This window comes from Vombatus ursinus, unplaced genomic scaffold (assembly GCF_900497805.2).
Source record: "Vombatus ursinus unplaced genomic scaffold, bare-nosed wombat genome assembly UNPS02014784.1, whole genome shotgun sequence".
NCBI lineage: Eukaryota > Metazoa > Chordata > Mammalia > Diprotodontia > Vombatidae > Vombatus > Vombatus ursinus.
Genome location: NW_020954562.1, coordinates 23,907,054 through 23,927,653, shown reverse-complemented (window position 1 = coordinate 23,927,653; position 20,600 = coordinate 23,907,054). Strand labels below are relative to the sequence as shown.

The 20,600-nt window shown below is 34.1% G+C and overlaps 1 protein-coding gene across 3 annotated transcripts in view; it reads left to right on the top strand.

Annotated features, from left to right (window-relative positions):
• FSTL5 (follistatin like 5) overlaps positions 1–20,600 on the top strand; it is an 856,262-nt gene that overhangs the window by 778,637 nt on the left and 57,025 nt on the right. For all 3 annotated transcript variants that reach the window (XM_027866922.1, XM_027866921.1, XM_027866920.1), the window contains one exon: positions 3,904–4,053. In XM_027866922.1, coding sequence (XP_027722723.1) covers positions 3,904–4,053 — 150 coding nt within the window. The remainder of the gene's footprint in view (positions 1–3,903; positions 4,054–20,600) is intronic.

Sequence of the window (20,600 nt, the reverse complement as noted above, 5' to 3'; positions counted from 1 at the left end):
AAAAAAAAAACAATAGTAAAGGTATTGTAAAATGTGTGGTCTAATGGGCTATAATCAGAAGTAATGGCATAAAATGGAGCAAGGAAAACCCAGACTGAATGTCAGGAAACTTTTAATGGCTATGTAAAAATCATTGTAAGTATGGCCAGAGATCTCTGATGGGCACTGCATACAAATTGAAAATAATTCCCAACAGTAGGGTTTATTTTACCGTTGAACAGTTTTCTAGCAAATTAAGTGGTGGAAATGGCCACTGGTTCAGCAGTTGTTTGGCTGACAGTATCAGGGTCACTCACAGTCTCCATTAGTTGGCAGGGTTTTGTCAGAAGCATTCACCTTACAGCAAAGCATTCAAGAACAGTTATCCAAATTCATGCATTTTGACAGCCTCCTGCCCAAGTACCTGCCCTCTCCTGACCTCTCAGATTCTGGAATACACATTTTTACATTATTTTTGTACTTTTTTTTTATAAAGAAAGTTCTTGGCACAGGATCCCAGGTACTTTTGGATAAGGAAGCATGACAATGAAAAGAATATACCAGTGACTAGGTAAATGGAATGATGCTTGTATGCCACTCAGTTGGTCCACTGGGCATACAGGGAGGGCACATTTCTTTTTTTAGCTTACTTTCTACTCACCAACTTTAATACCTTGTAAGTCATTAGGAGTGATATTCATCTTCCATTTGTTTAGCATTTTCATGTTGGCCAAGTGCTTACCTTTCCCCCCCCCATCCCCACCAACAACCCTTCTAATTAATTAGTGAAAGTATTATTTACTCCTCTTCCAAATAAAAAAAATTGAGCCTTTCAGAGCTGACGTGACTTGCTCCTCCCCGAAGCTAAGACCTGTCAGAGCTGAGACTGGAACCTCCCACACCATGTTTGCTTTCACACATTAATCTCCAGGGCTAGTCCCAACAATTTTTGGCCAAACACATTTATGGGTCCATGACATTATGACAAGTATCCTGTTCTAATCTTAAAATAATTTCAAAGTAGCCCTAATTTTGTGAAAGTTGCCTAGAAAAATTAGTTAATTCTATGACTCATCCAGTGTTTTCAGTTTAATTATGGGCTGTAGAGCCTTGAAAACTCTTTGAGCAAATCAAAACTAACCCTTCCTCTCCCCATTTTTCCCAGAAGATGATTTAGACAGAGACCAACTGTTATCTATGTCTGTCAAAGTCAAAGTGGCTATGATAAGCTTCCTCTGACCTAAATCTGAAACTTTGATGATATTGGATCCTGGATCATTGCCAGCTCAGAGTGTCCTTATTTAGTGCATGCTGTTGCAAAGTCTACCAAATAAACAAAAATCACCTGATCCTGGGGAATGGCCGAGATGATGGATTGGCACATTTATTTTCCCTACCAGGTGTTTCTGACCTGTTCTTAAGAATTATAAATAACAAATCCTTAGTTTTGTTAATGAGTTTATTGTTGATATTATTCAAGTCTGATTGAACTCCCGCAGTAAATAGAACACATGCGGGATTTAATAATTAACAGATAAACTGAGACTCAGAAAATACCTTAGAATTCATCTAGTCCACCCCTGTTATCTTACCATTGAAGAAAATGAGGCCCAGAGATGTTAAGCAACTTGCTCAAATTTGCAGTAAATAGCAGTGCTCAAATGTGAAACTAAGTTCCCTAATTTCCTGAGTTGGTACTGCATCTCACCTTTAACATGCACTTTTAAGAACTGTATGTTTCCAAAGGTCAATGGAGATGCACATGGTGACTATGAGCGGGCTGTAAAACATTAAAAATAAAGAATTGCATGTAATAGTTATGTAAAGGATAGCATCAAATTAATGTGTTACTGGAAAAGGCAGTGGGTTGGTCAGATAGTGAAAACAAGGGACAATTGATGGGAGAGCCCACATTGGAACCCATGTAATATGAAGAGAACTTCACTATGGGCTCATCATAGTAAGTACATACCCTGTACTGAATTTATGGGAAACTATAGACAAAAGTATCATATAGACAGGTATAGCTGCATTACAATATGCATCTTAAGGAATTACACACATGAATGGAATTGCAGGTTCTTTGAAATGTATATAAGGTATCTAGAAAGACAATGAAATTTTAAGCTTATACATGTATACATACATATATGTGTGTACAGATACATATATACATATATACATGTATGTTTTATATATGATAGAGATACATATATTTGATAGGTATCCAAGGTAAAGATGCTGCTTTATAATGTCAAGAAGAATTAAATAAAGCATAAAAAGTTTTTTTTGAGGGATGTCTGTATCTCATCCTGTGATTTCATCATTTTGGGAAATATTTGTGTGAAATAATTATGTAGTGATGGGAATCATCATTTTTTCCTTTCATTTGTAGACTTAGAAAATTGTTTTCCCCACTTCACCTTGGTCACACAACTAATATACGTCCAAGGCTAATATGGAACTCACACCTCTTAGGTTGGCTTTCTGTCTACTATGCCATAATGTCTCTCCTAGAGAGAGATGAGGGATTATGTATAGAAAATTATTTTTACCTTGGGACACGTACTTGTTCTTATATTTTAATATGGTCATGTGTTCACATCCTTCATTTTCACACTTGAAACCAATACACTAAAAAGCTTTCCAGGGGGAAAAGGGTAGAGAATAACATTTTCTTATCAGGTTAGTTCTCATGGTTATACATATTTCTTGCTCTAAGTTAGAAATTGCCAACATATCCACCCCCAGCCCTGACTCTGTGATTTTGGTCTGTAGAGTTTATATTTTTTACTGGGAAATTTACTTTTCTTCCTAAAGACTTTGGTGGCTAAGATGGGTATCCTTTCACTGGCTGCTGAGGGTAAAATAAGAAGGTCACACACTCTGTCCAAATTAAAGTAGTATTTCCTTAGCTTCAAATCCCACTGTTGGATATTTAGAAAATTGATACCCATGACTGTAAAGCCCATGGACCATATACCCAAGTATAATTGTGTTAGCTGAATCACCGAAGTAATAGAATAATGGTAAATAAAAGATCATTCTGGGACAAAAATAAAATAACGTAAATTGTTATACCTGTGATGTTTCTTGGAAATCAAAACTGGTGTAGATAACAGTAATGCTTCATTTTTATGTAGTGTTCTATCATTCCAATGCTATATTTTCACTAGCATTTGTTATTATTATAAATGGAAGCTCAGATTTTAAATGAGCTCCACAAGGTCACATAGCAAATAGAAGAGCTGGGTCTTGAACTGTCTTCTTGGTCTCCTAAATGTATCTTGAGTTTTCTTTCATATAAGCTTAAAAGTTGAAACATAAATGTGGCCATCTTTCTCTTCCCACAATTTATTTACTCTGATTCTCAGTCTCATTTCTATGGCCAGTCTTTATACCTGGACATCCTTTCAAGTATTATACCCCATAAAGAAGGTACTTGATCATAGAATATTCCACTCCTGTTTTATTATAATTCAAAGATTTTGGACTCAAGCAAGAAACAAAACAGAGTACATTCAAGCAATACAAGCAAGCAGTTAAGATTGTTAAACATTCATCTCCCTAAAGTGAGTGCTAAATTTCTACTCTTTGGACAATTAGGAGAAAAATAGTTTCTAATAGAATCCATAATTTTATTGGAAAAGTAAGAAAAGGAGGTTAGGGAAAATACTTTTCATTTTCAAGTGGTTTTCATTCATTCTAACTTCAAAATTCATTTGATTGTGCTCTGACTATGTTCCCTATACCACTTTTATTTATTTTGATGCTGTATTTTTTCTTACGTGTGATGCAGAAAAACACATGGTACCGAAGAGTAATTGGGACGAAAAAACAGAAACCACCATCTTTTTTAAAAAATTTCTGCATCATGATGTGTGATTGCCATTTCACTTTCTGTTTTCTCTTCTTGGATTACAGGATGAAGTTTGTCCCCAAGCTGAAGGGGATACAGTTCAGCGATGTGTATGGGCCTCTGCTGTTAATGTCAAAGACAAGTTCATTTATGTAACTCAGCCTACTCTGGACCGAGTACTTATTGTTGATGTGCAGTCCCAAAAAGTTGTTCAGGTAATACTCTTTCTAAAGTTTAACTAAGATAAATCTGCCATAAAAATATTTTCTCACTTAGATTGCATTAAATGATCTTGAGCTATTACAATTTCCTTTATTGATGACCAAAACTGAAACCAGCAATGTGTCACACTTATGACCGTGTGATATATTTCTGGGAACATAGTACAGTGTCTTTTCTCTCTTTTCTTCCCTACCCCGCTCTAATGGAAAGTACTAATTTAATTTGAGAAATTAAATATTGTTTAAAAATTGCATTTAACATAAATTACTTTTAAGAAAGAAAGTAGATTGAATTATTATTTTCACAAGTTTCTTATCAATATAGTTTTATGAAGTAATTTTTTTCTATACCTACATAATTGAAAAAAGCAAAACCATATACATCATGAGGCAGGGGGCTGGGGATGGGGAGTGAGAGCAGGTGGGGCTACTCTGTTCACATGGAGTTTATATTCAGGGTGAGGGAGGTGGGAGAAAGGAGGGAAAGATCTCAGAGAAATCCTAAAAACAACTCATCCCTTAGGTTTCTCTAGTAAATTCAGTGTCATCCTGAGCCCTGAATTCAATTTAATTAAACAAACATTTATCACTATATTCATCATATTCCTCTAGGTACTAGGAACAGAATAGACTTTTCAAGCAGCTATAGGGCCCATTTCACTTGGTCCCTAAACCATAGCCTGAAGAAACCACAGCATTGTAACTGAGAGTTATCTAGGTCACTAGCCAACTCATAGCTGGAATTTAGCTCTTTATAATTCAAAAACAGGTAAATATTTATTTGAATTGCATTAAACATAGAGTTCACAGAGAGACTAGAAAGCTAGCTTGGGACCAGAATTAGCTTTTGAATTCCAGTGTAAGAAGGTTGTATTTGAGTCTACAGGCTCTAAAAACCTGTAACATGCACAGTGGCCACACCTTGGTGAAACTGTCAGAGGAGAAGAGCTAAACTAGGTTCAGCTTAACTGACAGACCTCAAACCCATCAGCAAGTTAAGGGGATGTCTACCCCAAGCATGTGGTGGAATGGACCGATGAGGACAATTTGTTCCAAAAACCATAGAAGTATCTGAGGGTGATGCTATGGATCACTTAGAGCTTGGTCAGACTTTGATGACACCAAAGTCATCCACTGCATCCCTGGCCGTCACCAGTCATATTGAATTTTGTCTTGCCACTGGACTTTGATGACTCTGGAAGACAGAGTGAGGCTGACGACTTTGTGCAACTCTGCCTCACTTAAATCCAATTCTCATGTAAGTCAAAACATCATCCTATGATGTTATCAGTCCTCTTTGACAACAAAGTACAAACAGGCAATTAATGAAACATTGAAGGTTTTTAGGCATACTTGTACGTAAAGAAGGATGATTTGGGAGATGTGTACAGAATGGTTTAGAGACTGAAGGCTTGGGAATCAGGAAGACCAGGGTGTATATGACTTTGGACAAGTTACTGATCCTTTCTGTCTCTGAGCCAGTAAAATGAGGGAATGGGAAAAGATAACCTTGGAAATCACTCCCTGAACTCCATTTTTAAATATCCTTTGATTCAGATAACATTCCATTAACAAAGGCATTTTTGGGGGTATGGTTAGAAAATGGGAATTGGACTTGCTGAATTGATATAGGGAACTCCCAGCAAGGAAACTATAAAAGTATATGAAATCTGATTGCCATTTGTTCCACCACTTATAGTCTTAGAGGGTTGCCTGCCTTTATCATTTCTATTTTATAGATGAGGAAACTGAACCTTGTAAAGATTTGTCTGTGCTACACAGCTAATAAGTATAGAGAATAAAACCTAAATCTTACCCAAATCTAGGATCTATAATAATTCCACCATATCATTTCTTGTCTAATTATCCTAGAATACAAATTTGGAAGGATCTATGATTATACATTTATGATTACACAGCAATGATTACACATTTAAAACAGTTAATACTGCCTAATGATCCAAAACCTAGATAATCATACTCTTATAAATTTTGAATTTGGCATAAGTATGGACAATATAATGTATTTCAGCATACATTCGTTATTCTTTCAGAATGTTGGCATTTGACCAGGAAGGGTTAGCTTTGTTTTGCTTTCAGTGGCAACAAAGTTCAACCAATTAAAAAAATTCATTTTGGGATTGTCAACAATCTTTTACCAACAAGTGAAAATTCTACCTACATTTAAAGAACAACTGAATTCTTTAAATTGTTTTAAAACATCTATCTTACTTGAGATCTGTGTGTGTATATATATATGTGTGTGTGTGTGTGTGTGTGTGTGCATACATATATATATATATATATATATTATATAAGTGGGTATAACCTACTAGAGTCTAAAAATTGAGCAAAGTCAGACTCCTTATTATCCATGTGACTGCCATTTGGAGCAAAATGAGTTCAATTTTCAAATTAATAGGGAATGGTGGACACTGAAATATGTATGTGCTTCTATTATAATCACAAAAATTGAATTATTCATTCTAGTAACTAGCATCAACAAGTCATAAGATGTGGTAAAAATAAAATTCTCATTCTTGTAGTTGTAATTGAAAATATAATTTGCACAAGTGACTGAAACTTGCTCTCACTAGACCTACTTTTGAATTATTGATTTATGTGTAAGGAAAATTTTTAAAATAAGACTAAATTATTACGAAATATCTGTGTATCCCACTAAACATTTTTATAGTATGCTAATTACTGCACTTCAATGCTACTAAAAATAGATGATTTATCTATGATCTAATGAAAAATTAGTCAATTGAAGATATTGCTCTTAACTGAAATGAAGATTCAAACATTAAGCACCAAAAAAAGCATGATCTAAACATTAATCTGGAAATATACATATTTATAGTTTTTTAATGTTTAAAAATTTTACCAACATGTAATAAATAAAAATAGAAATAAAAAGCCCATCAGCATTAAATATCTGAACTTTTAAAATCTATATTGTTGTAATGGAATACTATTGTTCTGTAAGAAATGATGAACAGGCAGATTTCAGAAAAACCTGGAAAGACTTATATGAACTGATGCTGAATGAAGTGAGCAGAACCAGGAGAATGTTGTGCACAGTAACAGCAACACTGTGTGATGACCAATTTTGTTAGACTTAGCTCTTCTCAGAGATACAATGATCTAAGACAATTCCAAAAGACTCATGATGGAATATGCTATCCACATCCATAGAAAGAACTATGGAATCTGAATGCAGATTGAAGCATACTATTTTCTCTTTTTCTTTCTTTTTCCTGGTTTTTCCTCTTTTGTTCAGATTCTTCCTTCACAACATGACTAATATGGAAATAAGTCTAATAGGATCATGCATGTATACCCTATATCAGATTGCATGCCATCTTGGGGCAGGGCGAAGGGAGAAACGGAGAAAAAATTTGAAACTCAAAATCTTATAAAAATGAATATTGAAAACTATCTTTTCATGTAATTGGAAAAATAAAATACTATTAAGTGGGAAAAAATTAAAATTAAAAATAAAATCTATATTGTTTTCAAAATTCCAGTTAAGACTTTTGCTGACGTACCATCATAGACATCACGAAACCAAAAGCATTAACTGTTTACAGAAAAAATGTTATATTCACAATTCTTAAATGAACATTATTAGTTGAAAAATTATTTTTAGAAATAAACTCATAATTATATTTGAATATATTCATTTTAGTGCCTCATAGAAATCTCATGAATTAATCTCAAATATTTCCCTACTTTAAAATCTCCACTTTTCTATACTGCTGTCCCTATGCTGAAAATCAACATTCTTCTTGCAAAATTAATTTTCCCAATATATTTTATATGTATTCAGCATATATGTTGATGACTCCTAAATATCTTGACCACTCAATGCCTTAATATCCTCAATTTCAAACTTTTTCCCATCTCCACCGAACTATAGCCACTCCCTAGCATGGTCATAACTGAATCAATCACCATCACTCAGAATTTTACCTCCTCCAATAATCAGAATTTTAAAATCCCACTCTCTAACCACAGCCATGTATATTTCCACCTGTATCATCTCATTCACACTTTTTACTATTATCATGATCTCTAGTGTCTTGACTCATTCAGATTCTGCAACCTCATCTGTAAAATGAGGGGGTTGGGCTGCATGCTCACTGCCTTTTAGTTCTTGATCTATTATCTTATGAACTTGTGATCTATCTCTGGTTCTCTTGTCTATGGTGGCCTCCATATTCAGCATGGTTGCCACATTATTGTTTCACCATCACTGCTCTAGAACCACTGCTTCCCTGACTTTCTGCCTTTCTCAAAACTCAAATCTTCATCTCTAACTTCTGCCATCCAATATTTTTTATTCTTGTTCCATATTTCAGCATTGACAAAAAATAATGAAATTTAATTGATTGTACCCATTACAAATATGTGTAACATAAACTAAACTGTGTTCTTGCTGCTATTCAAAAAACCAGATCATTTTAATGTGTTTTTTTTAATTGCATCTTGCTTTCCAGAGAGGGAAACAATTTTCAATGTCATTTCTATATTGGACTATTCTTGTGTTCATGATGTTTCCCTTCTCTATCCTGTGGAGTGAGGCAATTCAATTCACTTACAAATAAATAAAAATATGGATTATATAGACTAGATATAGCTATAATGTTTGCACATGCTAGTTTCTGCGTTAAGCAAATGTCCTGTTTGAGTAAGTGAAAAGAGTCATTTTTTTGAAGCATAATATATCTGAAACAGTAAAATTTACCTGTTGGTATAAAATAAAGTCTGATGTAATCATTATAATCATTATTTTATTAATTCAACAAAACTATATGACAACTTGCAGAGCCCTATTTTAAGGACTGAGGAAGAGGCAAAGTCAAGGTAAAAATGGTTTCTGGCTTCATGGATCATACAGTTTAGTGGGAGGATAATTCATAAGCACAATTAACTAAAACACATACTAATATATAATGTATGTATTTGGAGAAAACAAAATTTCATATAGAGTTCAGGATTAAATGTCATTATTGATGAAGTAGTCCAGAAAAATTTCATAAAGGAGGATTTTTATTTTTTTATATAGATGGTATTTCATTTCTTCACAATTACATGTAAAAACAATTTTAAACATTCATTTTAAAAATCTGAGTTCCAAATTCTCTCTTTCCCTCCTTTTTCTTCTACCTCTTCCTGAGATAGTAAGGAATTTGATATGCTATACATAGGCAGTCATGCAAACCATATTTTTATATTAGTCAAGTTGTGAAAGAAAAAAAAATCCATGAATAAAATAAAGTGAAAATAGTATGTGTCTTTCTGTATTCAGACTCCATTAGTTTTTATTTTGTTTTGTTTAGTTTGTTTGTTTTTCTCTCTGGATGTGTATAGCATCTTTTATCAGAATTGTCTTGAATCATTGCAATTACTGAGAATAATTAAGTCCTTCACAGTATTGCTGTTACTGTTACAATGTTCTGCTGGTTCTCCTCACTTCACTTGGTATCAGTAAGTTTTTCTGTTGTTTTTTTTTTCCTTAAATAATCTTGAGTGCCATTTCTTATAGCACAATAGTATTCCATTACATTCCTTTACTACAGCTTGTTCAGCCATTCCCCAATTGATGGACATCCTCTCAATTTCAAATTCTTTGCCAATGCAAGAGGAGCTACTAGAAATATTTTTCTACAAATAGGTCCTTTTCCCTTTAAAAAATCTCTTTGGGATACAGACCTAGTAGTGGTATTGCTGGATCAAAGATTATGAACAGTTTTATAGACTTTTAGGCATAATTTCAAATTGTGCTATGGAATGGTTGAATCAGTTCACAATTCTACTGACAAAAAATTAGTGTCATTTTCCCACATCCCCTCCAAGAGTTATCATTTTCCTTTTTTGTCATATTACCCAATCTGATCGGTGTAAGGTGGTACTTCAAAGTTGCTTTAATTTGCATTTCTCTGATTAAAAGCGATTTATATATTTTTTTCATATTACTAGATCATTGATTTCTTCATCTGAAAACTATTGATATCTTTGACTTTTATCAATTGGTGAATGACTTGTGTTTTTGTAAATTTGATTCAGTTATCTGTATATTTGAAAATTGAGGCCTTTATCAGAGGCACATAGTGTAAAATATTTCCCCCAACTTTCTGCTTTCTTTCTAATTTTGTATGCACTATTCTTGTTTATGCCAAAACTTTTTATAATTTAATATAATCAAAGTCAAACATGCTACATCTTGCAATTCTTTTTATCTCTTATTTGGTCGTAAATTCTTCCCATCTCCTTCATCTGAGAGGTAAAGTATTCCTTGTTTTCCAAATTTGTTTATAGTATGACCCTTTATATCTAAATCATATTCTCATTTTGACCTTATCTTGGTGTACAGTGTAAGATGTAAGATACATAGTTTCTGCCATACTGTTTTCCAGTTTTCCCAGCAGTTTTTATCAAATAGTGAGTTCTTTTCCCAAAAGTGCGGGTCTTTGAGTTTATCAAACACTAGATTACTGCAGTCATTTACTATTGTGTATTCTAATTCTATTTCTAATTCTATTTCTAATCTATTCCAATGATCCACTATTCTATTTCTTAGCCAGCACCAGATTGTTTTGATTATTACCACACTGTAATAAAGTTTGATTTCTGATATAGCTAAGGCACTTTCCTTCACATTTTTTATCACTAATTCTCTTGATATCTTGACCTTTTTTTCTTCCAGATGAATTTTATTCTTATTTTTTTTCTAGCTTTGTAAAATAATTTGATTGGTAGTTCAATTAGTATAGTACTGAATATGTAAATTTATTTAGGTAGAATTGTTATTTTACTACATTCGTTCAATCACACCCATGAGTAATTAATATCCAATTGTTTAGATATTACTTTATTTATATGATAAGTGTTGTGATTGTGTTCATATAGTTCTTGAGTTTGTCTTTGCAGGCAGATTCCCAAGGATTTTATATTGTCCACAGTTATTTAAAATTGAATTTCTCTTTTTTTCTTCTGCTTCTGAGATTTGTTGGGAATATGTAGATATGCTGATGTTTTATGTGATTTTTTTATAGACTGCAACTTTGTTAAAATTATTATTTCAGCTACTTTAGATGATTCTCTAGGATTCTCTACGTATACCATCATATCATCTGCAAAGAGTGATATTTTCATTTCTTTGTTGCCTATTCTAATCTCTTCAATTTATTTTTCTTTTCTTATTGCTATATCTAACATTTCCATGTAACACCTAATGATAGTGGTGATAATGTGCATCCTTGCTTCACCCCTGATGTTACTGGGAAGGCATCTAACTTATCCCCATTATAGATAATGCTTGCTATTGATTTTAGATAGATACTACTTATCATTTTAAGTAAAGCTCTCTTTTATTCCTATGCTCCTTATGTTTTTGCAAGGAATGGGTTTTGTATCTTGTCAAAATATAGTCAATTATGCTGATAATTTTTCTAATATTGAACTAGCCCTTCATTCCCAGTATAAATTCTACCTGGGCATGGTGTTTGATCCTTGTCATATATTGCTGTAATCTTCTTGCTAGTATTTTATTTATTTATTTATTTTTCAGCAATATTAATTAGGAAAATTGTATTTTTTCTCTGTTTTAGCTCTTCCTGGTTTAGGTATCAGTGCCACTTTTGTGTCATAAAAGGAATTTAGTAGAACTCCTTGGCCTATTTTTTTTTCCAAATAGTTTATATAATGTTGGAATTAAATGTTTGGTAAAATTCATTTGTAAATCCATTTGTCCTTGGAGATTTTTTTCTTGGGGAATTTATGACTGGCTTGTTCAATTTCTTTTTCTAAAATTGAGTTGTTTAAGTATTATATTTCTTCTTCTGTTAATCTAGGTAATTTATATTTTTTGTAAATATTCATCAATTTTTCTTAACTTGTCAGATATATTGGCATATAATTAAATAAAATAACTCCTAATAATGACTTTACTTTCTTCTTAATCGGTGGAAATTTTACCTTTTTCATTTTCATAACTGGTAATTTAGTTTTCTTTCTTTTTAAAAAATAAAATTAACTAATGATTTTGCTATTTAATGTTTTGTTTTTCATAAAAGCAGCTCCTATTGATTAGTTCAGTGGTTTACTTATTTTCAATTTTATTAATCTCTCCCTTGATTTTCAGGATTTCCAATTTGATGCTTAATTAAGGATTTTTAATTTGTTGTTTTTCTAGTTTGTTTGCTTTTTTTAGTTGCATACCAAATTCAGTGATCTGCAATTTCTCTGTTTTATTGATGTAAGTGTTTAGAGATATAAATTTTTTCCTAAGTACTTCTTTGCATTTATCCCATTAATTTTGGTATGTTGTCTCATTATTGTCATTCCCTTTAATGAAATTTTTGATGGCTTATATGATTTGTTTTTTGACCCACTCTTTTTTTAGGATTAGATTATTTAGTTTTCAATTAATTTTTCCTTGGACCATTTTTGAATGTAATTTTATTATCTGAAAAGGACACACTTTTAATATTTCTGACTTTCTGCATATTATTGTAAGGTTTTTATCTACTAATATATGGTCAGGTTTTTTTTGTGTGTGTGTGTCTAAGTGCCATTTACCACTGAAAAAATGGTATATTCCTGTTTATCCCCATCCACTTTTTTTCCATATGTCTATCATATCTAACTTTTCTGAGATTCTATTCCTCTGCTTAACTTTTTTCTGATTTATTTTTGGTTAGATTTTTCTAATTCTGAGAGTAGAAAGTTGAAGTCCTTCATTAGTATAGTTTTACTATTTCCTCCTGTAACTCATTTAATTTCTCCTTTAATATTTGGATGCTATATCATTTGGTGCATTTATGTTTAATATTGATATTATTTCATTTTCTAAGATATCTTTTAGCAGGATGTAGTTTCCTTCCTTATCTCTTTTAATTAGATCTATTTTTATTTTTGCTTTGTCTAAGATCATGATTAATACCCCTGCTTTTTTTGTTTTGATTCAGATGAATCATAATAGATTCTGCTGCAGCCTTTTATCTTTTACTCTGTGTCTCTGTGCTTCAAGTATGTTTCTTTTAAAGAACATATTGAAGCCTTCTTCCTCTTCTTCCTCCTCCTCTTCCTTCTTCTTCTTCTCTTCTTCTTCTTCCACTCTGCAATCTGCTTCTCTTTAATGGATGAGTTCATCCCATTTTCATTTAGAGTTATTATCACTGCATATTTTCCTCCAACCAATTCTCTCTCTCTCTCTCCTTTTCAACAGATTTTTTTTATTTCTGACTACTACCTCTTCCAATTTACTCCCCCTTCTATCATTCCATTTTCTTTATCTATAAGATAAGATAGATTTCTATACCCAACTGAATATTTCTGTTATTCCCTCTTTGAGCCATTTCTGTTAAGGGCAGGTCCAAGTGAAGCCCCCTTCCATCTTTTCCTCTGCTGTAATAGGTCTTTCATGCCTCTTTATATGAGACAATTTACCCCATTATACCTATCCCTTCCCTCTGATCCCAGTGCAATCCTCTTTCTCAAACTTTATTTTTATATCATCCCATCAAAGTCAGCTTATACCCACATCTTCTGTCCATCTCTTCTAACTGCCCTATTAATGATAAGGTTCTTAAGAGTTACAAGAATCATCTTCTCATTTAACAATGTAAACAATTTTACCTTATTGAATCCTTTATCCTCTTTTCTATTTACCTTTTTATACTTCTCTTGAGTCTTGTATTTGAAAATAGAATTTTTTTTCAGCTCTGGTTTTTTCATCAGGAATGCTTGAAAGTCTTCTATTTCATTGAATATCCATTTTTCCCCAGAAGGATTATGCCTAGTTTCATTGAGTAGGTGATTCTTTGTTGTAGTCCTAGCTCCTTTGCCTTCCAGGATATCACATTCCAAGCCCACAATCTTTTAATGTAGAGGCTGTAGATGCTGTGTAATTCTGATTGTGGCTCCATGATATTTGAATTGTTTCTTTCTAGCTGCTTGCAGTATTTTCTTCTTAACCTGGTATTTTGGGAATTTGGCAATAATATTACTGGGATTTTTTATTTTGGTATCTCTTTCAGGAGATGATCAGTTGATTCTTTCAATTTATATTTTACCCTGTGGCTCTAGGATGTCAGGGCAGTCTTCCTTGATAATTTCTTGAAAGACTATGTCTAGGCTCTTTTTTGATCATGGCTTTCAGATAGTCCAATAATTTTTAAATCATCTTTCCTGGATTATTTTCCAGGTCAGTTGTTTTTCCATCTAGTTATTTCACATTTACATTAAAATCCTTTTTTGAGCTCTTCCAAAAGTTCTTTTTAGGCCTGACACCAATTTGTATTTTTTTTTCTTTAAGGCTTTGCATGTAAGCATTTTGACATTGTTGTCCTCTTTTGAGTTTGTGTTTTGATCTTCTCTGTCACCATAGTAACTTTCAATGGTCAGTGGTCAGGTTCTTTTTTTTATGTTTGTATTTTTTGTCAATTTTCTAGCTTTCTTCATGGCTTTTAAAGTCAGACTCTGCTCATAGGATGGAGAGGGTACTGTCCCAAGCCTCTTACACTACATATGGGGCACAGGGCTTCTCCACTGGCCTGCTGCACCAAAGGAGCAGAGCCCCTCCACTGGCCTGCTGTGCCAGCACTGCAGGGCCTGGTCACTGGCCTGCTGCCTCATAACTGTCCTGCGCTGGGACTAAAGGACTTCATTGCTGGGTCAGGGCTTGTTGCTGGCTTCCATGGACACTGCTTTCTGTGGACTGTGCTCTCCTTTTACCAGAGTGAGAAAGACTTTCCTGCCAACATTTTAAGTTGTCCTGAGCTGGAAATTTGTTTCTTACCATGCTTGTGTTGGTTCTGTTGCTCCAGAATTCATTTTGAGGTATTAGATTATAATTTGGAAGAGTTCAAGTGAGTTCCTGAGTTCCTATGCTGTCTTATGAGGTGACAGTTGAAATGGGAATTTAAAAAAATGGATAGGGATTTAATAGTTTAAGATTGAGATGGGAAAGTTGAAGGCATAGAAGTAAAGAACAAAGACTTAAACAGAAGAACAAGGAGAGTTTTGAAGAAAGGAATTAGTTCAATTTGGATGAAACCCAGTATGTATAGAAAGAAGCAAAATAAGACTAGAAACTTAAAGGGGGCATTTTTATGAATGAAATTTGACACTTAAAAGAGTTTGAACTCTTTTAAAAAACCTAATGAAGATTTTAGAGCAGGGTAGTGTCATGATAATATCAAAGAATAAGGAATATTTTTCAATTTGTAGTATGAAAGATTGCTTGAAACAGGGTTACCATAAAGACACAAAGGCCTGAGAGGTATCTACTCTAATAAAGCCCTATGCTGGATGCTAGTGATGTGAAGACATCTTTTTAAAAAATTCTTTGCCTTTGAGAGAAATCTCAGATCAGCTATTCACTGTGTGACACTAGACAAGGCACTTCATCTCTTTGACCTCAGTTTCTTCAACTGCAAAATCAGAGTTGAACCAAATAACCTCTAAGGTCTGTCTCTTCCAGCTCATGACTCAATGAGCTCCATATATGTACTACTCTCGGAGGAAGAGCACATCTTCTTCCTTGTCCTAAATGTGTCTTCTAGGAGATAGAGTCTGGGTTTCAAGTATAGTTGATGATAATAATACCTCTGCTTCTTAAAATTCATTCTCAAATCCAATTTCATAAAGAAAAAAAACCCAAAAACCTTAATTCCCTTCAAGGTTACCTTTCCATTCAGAATTAATTTTATGCACTAGGATACAAACCTCTCAATATTTATCCTCAGCATCATTGAAATATGGATATTGCAGAGACAGAGAAGAATTTTATCTTTTTATAATGAACAAAATATTTTGCTTACATGACCAATAAGGATACTTTAAGGAGTTTCCTTTACTTTTTTCCCTTTTATTCTCTTCTCCTCTTCTTTTCACTTTTCTCCTTTCATTTTCCACAGGAAACAAAGGTGTTAGGAAATTTTAAGTTATTGTAATACCAAGTATCCCACAACTTCTCTAATTTCCCTGTATTTCAGGGCAGATTGCCAAGTCACATTCAAGGGCTTCTACTAAGACCCCATATCTTCAAGGCCTGGTATACCTACTTAGTTTAGCATCTCTTTTTAACTTGAGTGTATTAAACAAAAGCTGTTGGAAATACCAATTACTTTTTGTGCTGGAACTGTGACTTGATTGGTACAGGAAAGGCTTATATGTATTAGAATTGGAATTTGAACCCACATCTTCTTGACTTTAAGGCTAGCTTCTTATCCGTTGTGCCATGACTGACTCTCAGCCAATCATTACCTCTTTCTTTCTGTTTTTCTGTCTCTGTATCTTTCTCTCCTCTTCCCCTCTTTCTCTCTCCCTCTCTTCTTCTTTCTCCCTCTCTTTTCCACTATTTCTCTCCTTCCCTCTTTTTCCTCTTTTCCTCTCTGTTTTTTCCCCTCTCTCTCCCACACATCTTTTCTCTTTTTGTTGTTGTTCTTCTCCTCTCTCTCATCTCTTTCACATGCACGCACATTCACAGACATATTTTTTCAGAGATATTTGTAGTTGATGTGCGATGAGTCACTTTAATATAGTGGAATGCTCACAGCTTGTCAGTTTTTGCTGATTACTACACATGTGACTTTGGGTAGGTCATTTAACCTCTCAGTCCCTTAGTTTCCTTAGCTATGGTATGAGAAGATTAGAATAATGTCTAATAGTGAGATCCAAAATTCAAGTGAATCTTATATTTAGAAAAAACATAAAATTAGAATCTGATTTTAAAGACATTTAACAAGCATCTCAATCCCTCCTCTTGAGAAATAACATCTAAGAAATCTATTTAGAGTGCTTTATAATGACTTCTATGCTGTAAAAGTGATGCTGTCATTTTCTTACATACAATGGGTATAACTATTTGGGTACAGGGACAGATGGTACAAGGCCATGTTTTTATTCTATAAATCTTTAAAAGGATCTACTATTCCCCAAACATGCTAAAATGTGAGTGGAATACCTGTTAGGCTATTATTAGAATTAGGTTGTGCTATTTGTTTTGACAATTAAAGAATAAAGAAGTTTCAAGATAACATATTATTATATAGGACACACTGGCACGCTTGTTTTTAGTGGTGAAGTTGAAATTATTCCCCTCAGCAGCCTAATAATAATGATAATTATAATTATGATGATGATGATAATAGTAATAATTGATAATAATGTTAAAGCAAATACACAGGTAAATTGTTAGAGTTAGTTGGTTGGTTGTTGTCCTTTGTTCTTGAAGAGGACCGAAATGACATCACTATACTAGCATCAAGTTTCAGTGTGTCTGACTGTGGCTGATCAGATCAATACAAGCTCAGAATGCTCTACCAGAGGTCGAGCATTAATAGTCCATTTGGATATTTGGGGTGGATTCTTTAAATCTGTGCTCCTCATGTTTCTTTTGAGCTACTTCAATACTGGTATAAATTAGCCATTTGCTGCCTTAGCTATTCATTGACTGGTGTAACTTACTGTGCTTCCACAAATTATTGACTGAGAAAGACTTTCCTACAGGTGGTATTTTTGCTGTTCAAAGAAGAACCAACCAGGAAACAACTGACCTCATTTCTCCTGATACAAAGCAAATGCAAGTTCTGCCTGGATGCAGCAGAGGCCTATTGTAACACCTCAGGAGTATTCTTAAGTATCATCAGCAGTCTCAGCTAGCCATTAGTGCATTATCTTGAGGATCTACCTCATTAGTTTAAATTAGACTCACTTAATTAGCCAGCTGGTATTCTCCTTGACACACTGATAATCAGGCTGTGCCTCATAATTCCATAATGTCAAGACTGAAACTTGAGATCCATCAGCATCATTGTCACCATCATCACCACCATCACACCAATACAAAGGGTGTTGTTTTTCATAAAAGAAGATGGTGATACCAGACCATTGTCCATATGATATGTGCCTCTGAGTTATTTTTTTCTTGTATTTCTCCTTAGTTTGCATAACATTCTGTTCTGCAAGATTCCTGAGAGGAAACAAAAACTGGCTTCCACAGAGTCTAAGGGTTTGCAAAGTACTTTGCATACATTATCTCCTTTGAACCCAGTAACAACTTTGTAAACTCATGGCGTTATAAGTATTAGTCCCATTTTGCTTAGGTAACTGGCTCAGTGACTTTCTCATAGTCACACATTTAGTAAGGCAGGATTTGAAGCCTGGTCTTCCTGACTACAAATCTAGGAGACTAATATGCCAAACTACCTCTAATCAATAGAGGTGGCAGACACCCCAGCTGAATAGATATACTAAAGATGCAAAGTAATTGTGTCATTAGGCATTATTTAGCTATAACTTTGTAAATGGTCATTCATTGATAATCTCGGTATATCTTTTAAACATCAGTTAAAACAAGTTTTTAAAAATTTAAACAAAAATACTTTTTCTTTTAAATTGAGTACTTCTAATTTTAGGAAGCAAAACTATAAAATGTTAAAAAGAAGAAATTTGGTGAGGGAGAAGAATGAACTAACAGACAGGAGATAGAAAATTCTTTTTCTAACTATGTCATGAATGAATAACGTTATTTATTTGAGAGATAACATGGCATAGAGGGAAGGATCCTGACCTTGCTTTTGGAAGGACTTTGTTTTAGATCTTACCATAGACCCTTAATAATTGTGTGGCCTGGAGAAGTTATGATGTTTGAGCCTTGATTCCTTTACATATGATGTGGAGGTCTCAGTGATGTGTAAGATTCCTTCCTTCTCTAAATCTGTGATCATATAGATATTATAAACTTTAGGGTAATCACCTACTGTCTTATCCATATCTCTTTCTCTCTCTCTCTCTCTCTGTCTCTCTCTGTCTCTCTGTCTCTGTCTCTCTCTCTCTCTCTCTCTCTCTCTGTGTGTGTGTGTGTGTGTGTGTGTGTACGTGTGTAAGCTGAGTAAGTTGGAAAAAATATGTGATTTGGAGAGAGAAGACTCGCTTTCAAATCTTAACTCTTTTACTTACTGTTTCTGTAGCTTTGGGAAAGAGAGGATTAGAGTTGATGATCTTTAAGGCAGTTAGGTGGCACAGTGGATAGAGTGCCATCCTTGGAGTCGGGGAAACCTGAGTTCAAATGTGGCCTCAGACACTTACTATGTGTATGAACCTCGGTAAGCCACTTAATCCTGTCTACATCAGTTTTCTCATCTGTAAAAATGAGCTGGAGAGGAAATAGCAAACCATTCCAGCATCTTTGCCAAGAAAATCCCAAATGGAGTGACAAAGAGTCAGACATGACTGAACAACAACAAGGACCCTTATATGATTTGTAATAGATGTCAGTTTTCTTGAAACTCTCTCTGACCTCTAACTCAACTAGTCCCTTACAATAAAAGTCTTGGCAGCTTATAAATAGATTTCATTATTAGCAGGCACCAAGATCAACTTGGAAGCTAGAGTCAGGTCTTATGCTATACGATGTGACTTTCCTATCCATCCTTTGAGATAGAGAGGTCAGGAATGACCCTCCCACTTCTTTACCTTCAAAAATAAGATTTAGGATGAATAAATAGCCCAAACACACTCACTGACAAAATATCCAACAAATCAATGGTGAGGGTGGAGGCATTTGGAATTCTTTCCTAGCATCTTTTGTGAATGGATAGTTAATATTTACATGATGACTAATTGGAGATTTGGAAGAATTTTCTTTTATCTCTATAAAGCAAATGAGGATTGTGCATGACTTTGGTCTCTTTAGCATCATGTTCTAATGTGTGCTATTTGGGAAAAGTGAACCATATAGTTATCAACTGTGTTAATCTACTACTTCACCATACTTAGTTTATTTTTTTAATTGTTGTTGTTATTTTTAAGATTGATTAATTTATTTTTAGTTTTCAACATTCACATCATTTTGAGTTCCAAATTGTCTCCCCATTTTGTCCCTCCCCCAACCCCAAGACAGTGTGCATTCTGAATACCCTTTCCCCTAATCTCCCTTCCCTTTTATCTCCCCCACCTTCTCTTATCCCCTTCCTCTTCTATTTTCTTGTAGGGCAGGATAAATTTCTGTACCCCATTGCCTGTATTTCTTATTTCCCGGTTGTATGTGAAACAATTTTTTAACATTTATTTTTAAAACTTTGGATTCCAAATTTTCTCCCTTCCTCCCTCCCTCCCACCCTCATTGAGAAGGCAAGCAACTCAATACAGGTTATACTTGTGGAGTCATGCAAAACACTTCCATAGTAGTCATGCTGTGGAAAACTAACTATATTTCCCTTCACCCTATCCTACCCCCCACTTATTCTGTTCTCTCTTTTCACCCTGTCCCTTCTGAGAAGTGTTTGCTTCTGATTATCCCCTCCCCCAATCTACCCTCCCCTCTATCATCCTCCCACTCTCTTATCCCTTTCCCCCCTATTTTCCTGTAGGGTAAGATAGCTTTCCATACCCAATTGAGTGTGTATGTTATTCTTTCCTCAAGCCAAATCCAATGAGAATAAGATTCACTCATTCCCTTTCACCTTCCCCGACTTCCCCTCCACTGTAAAAGCCTTTTCTTGTCTTTTTTATGTGAATAATTTACC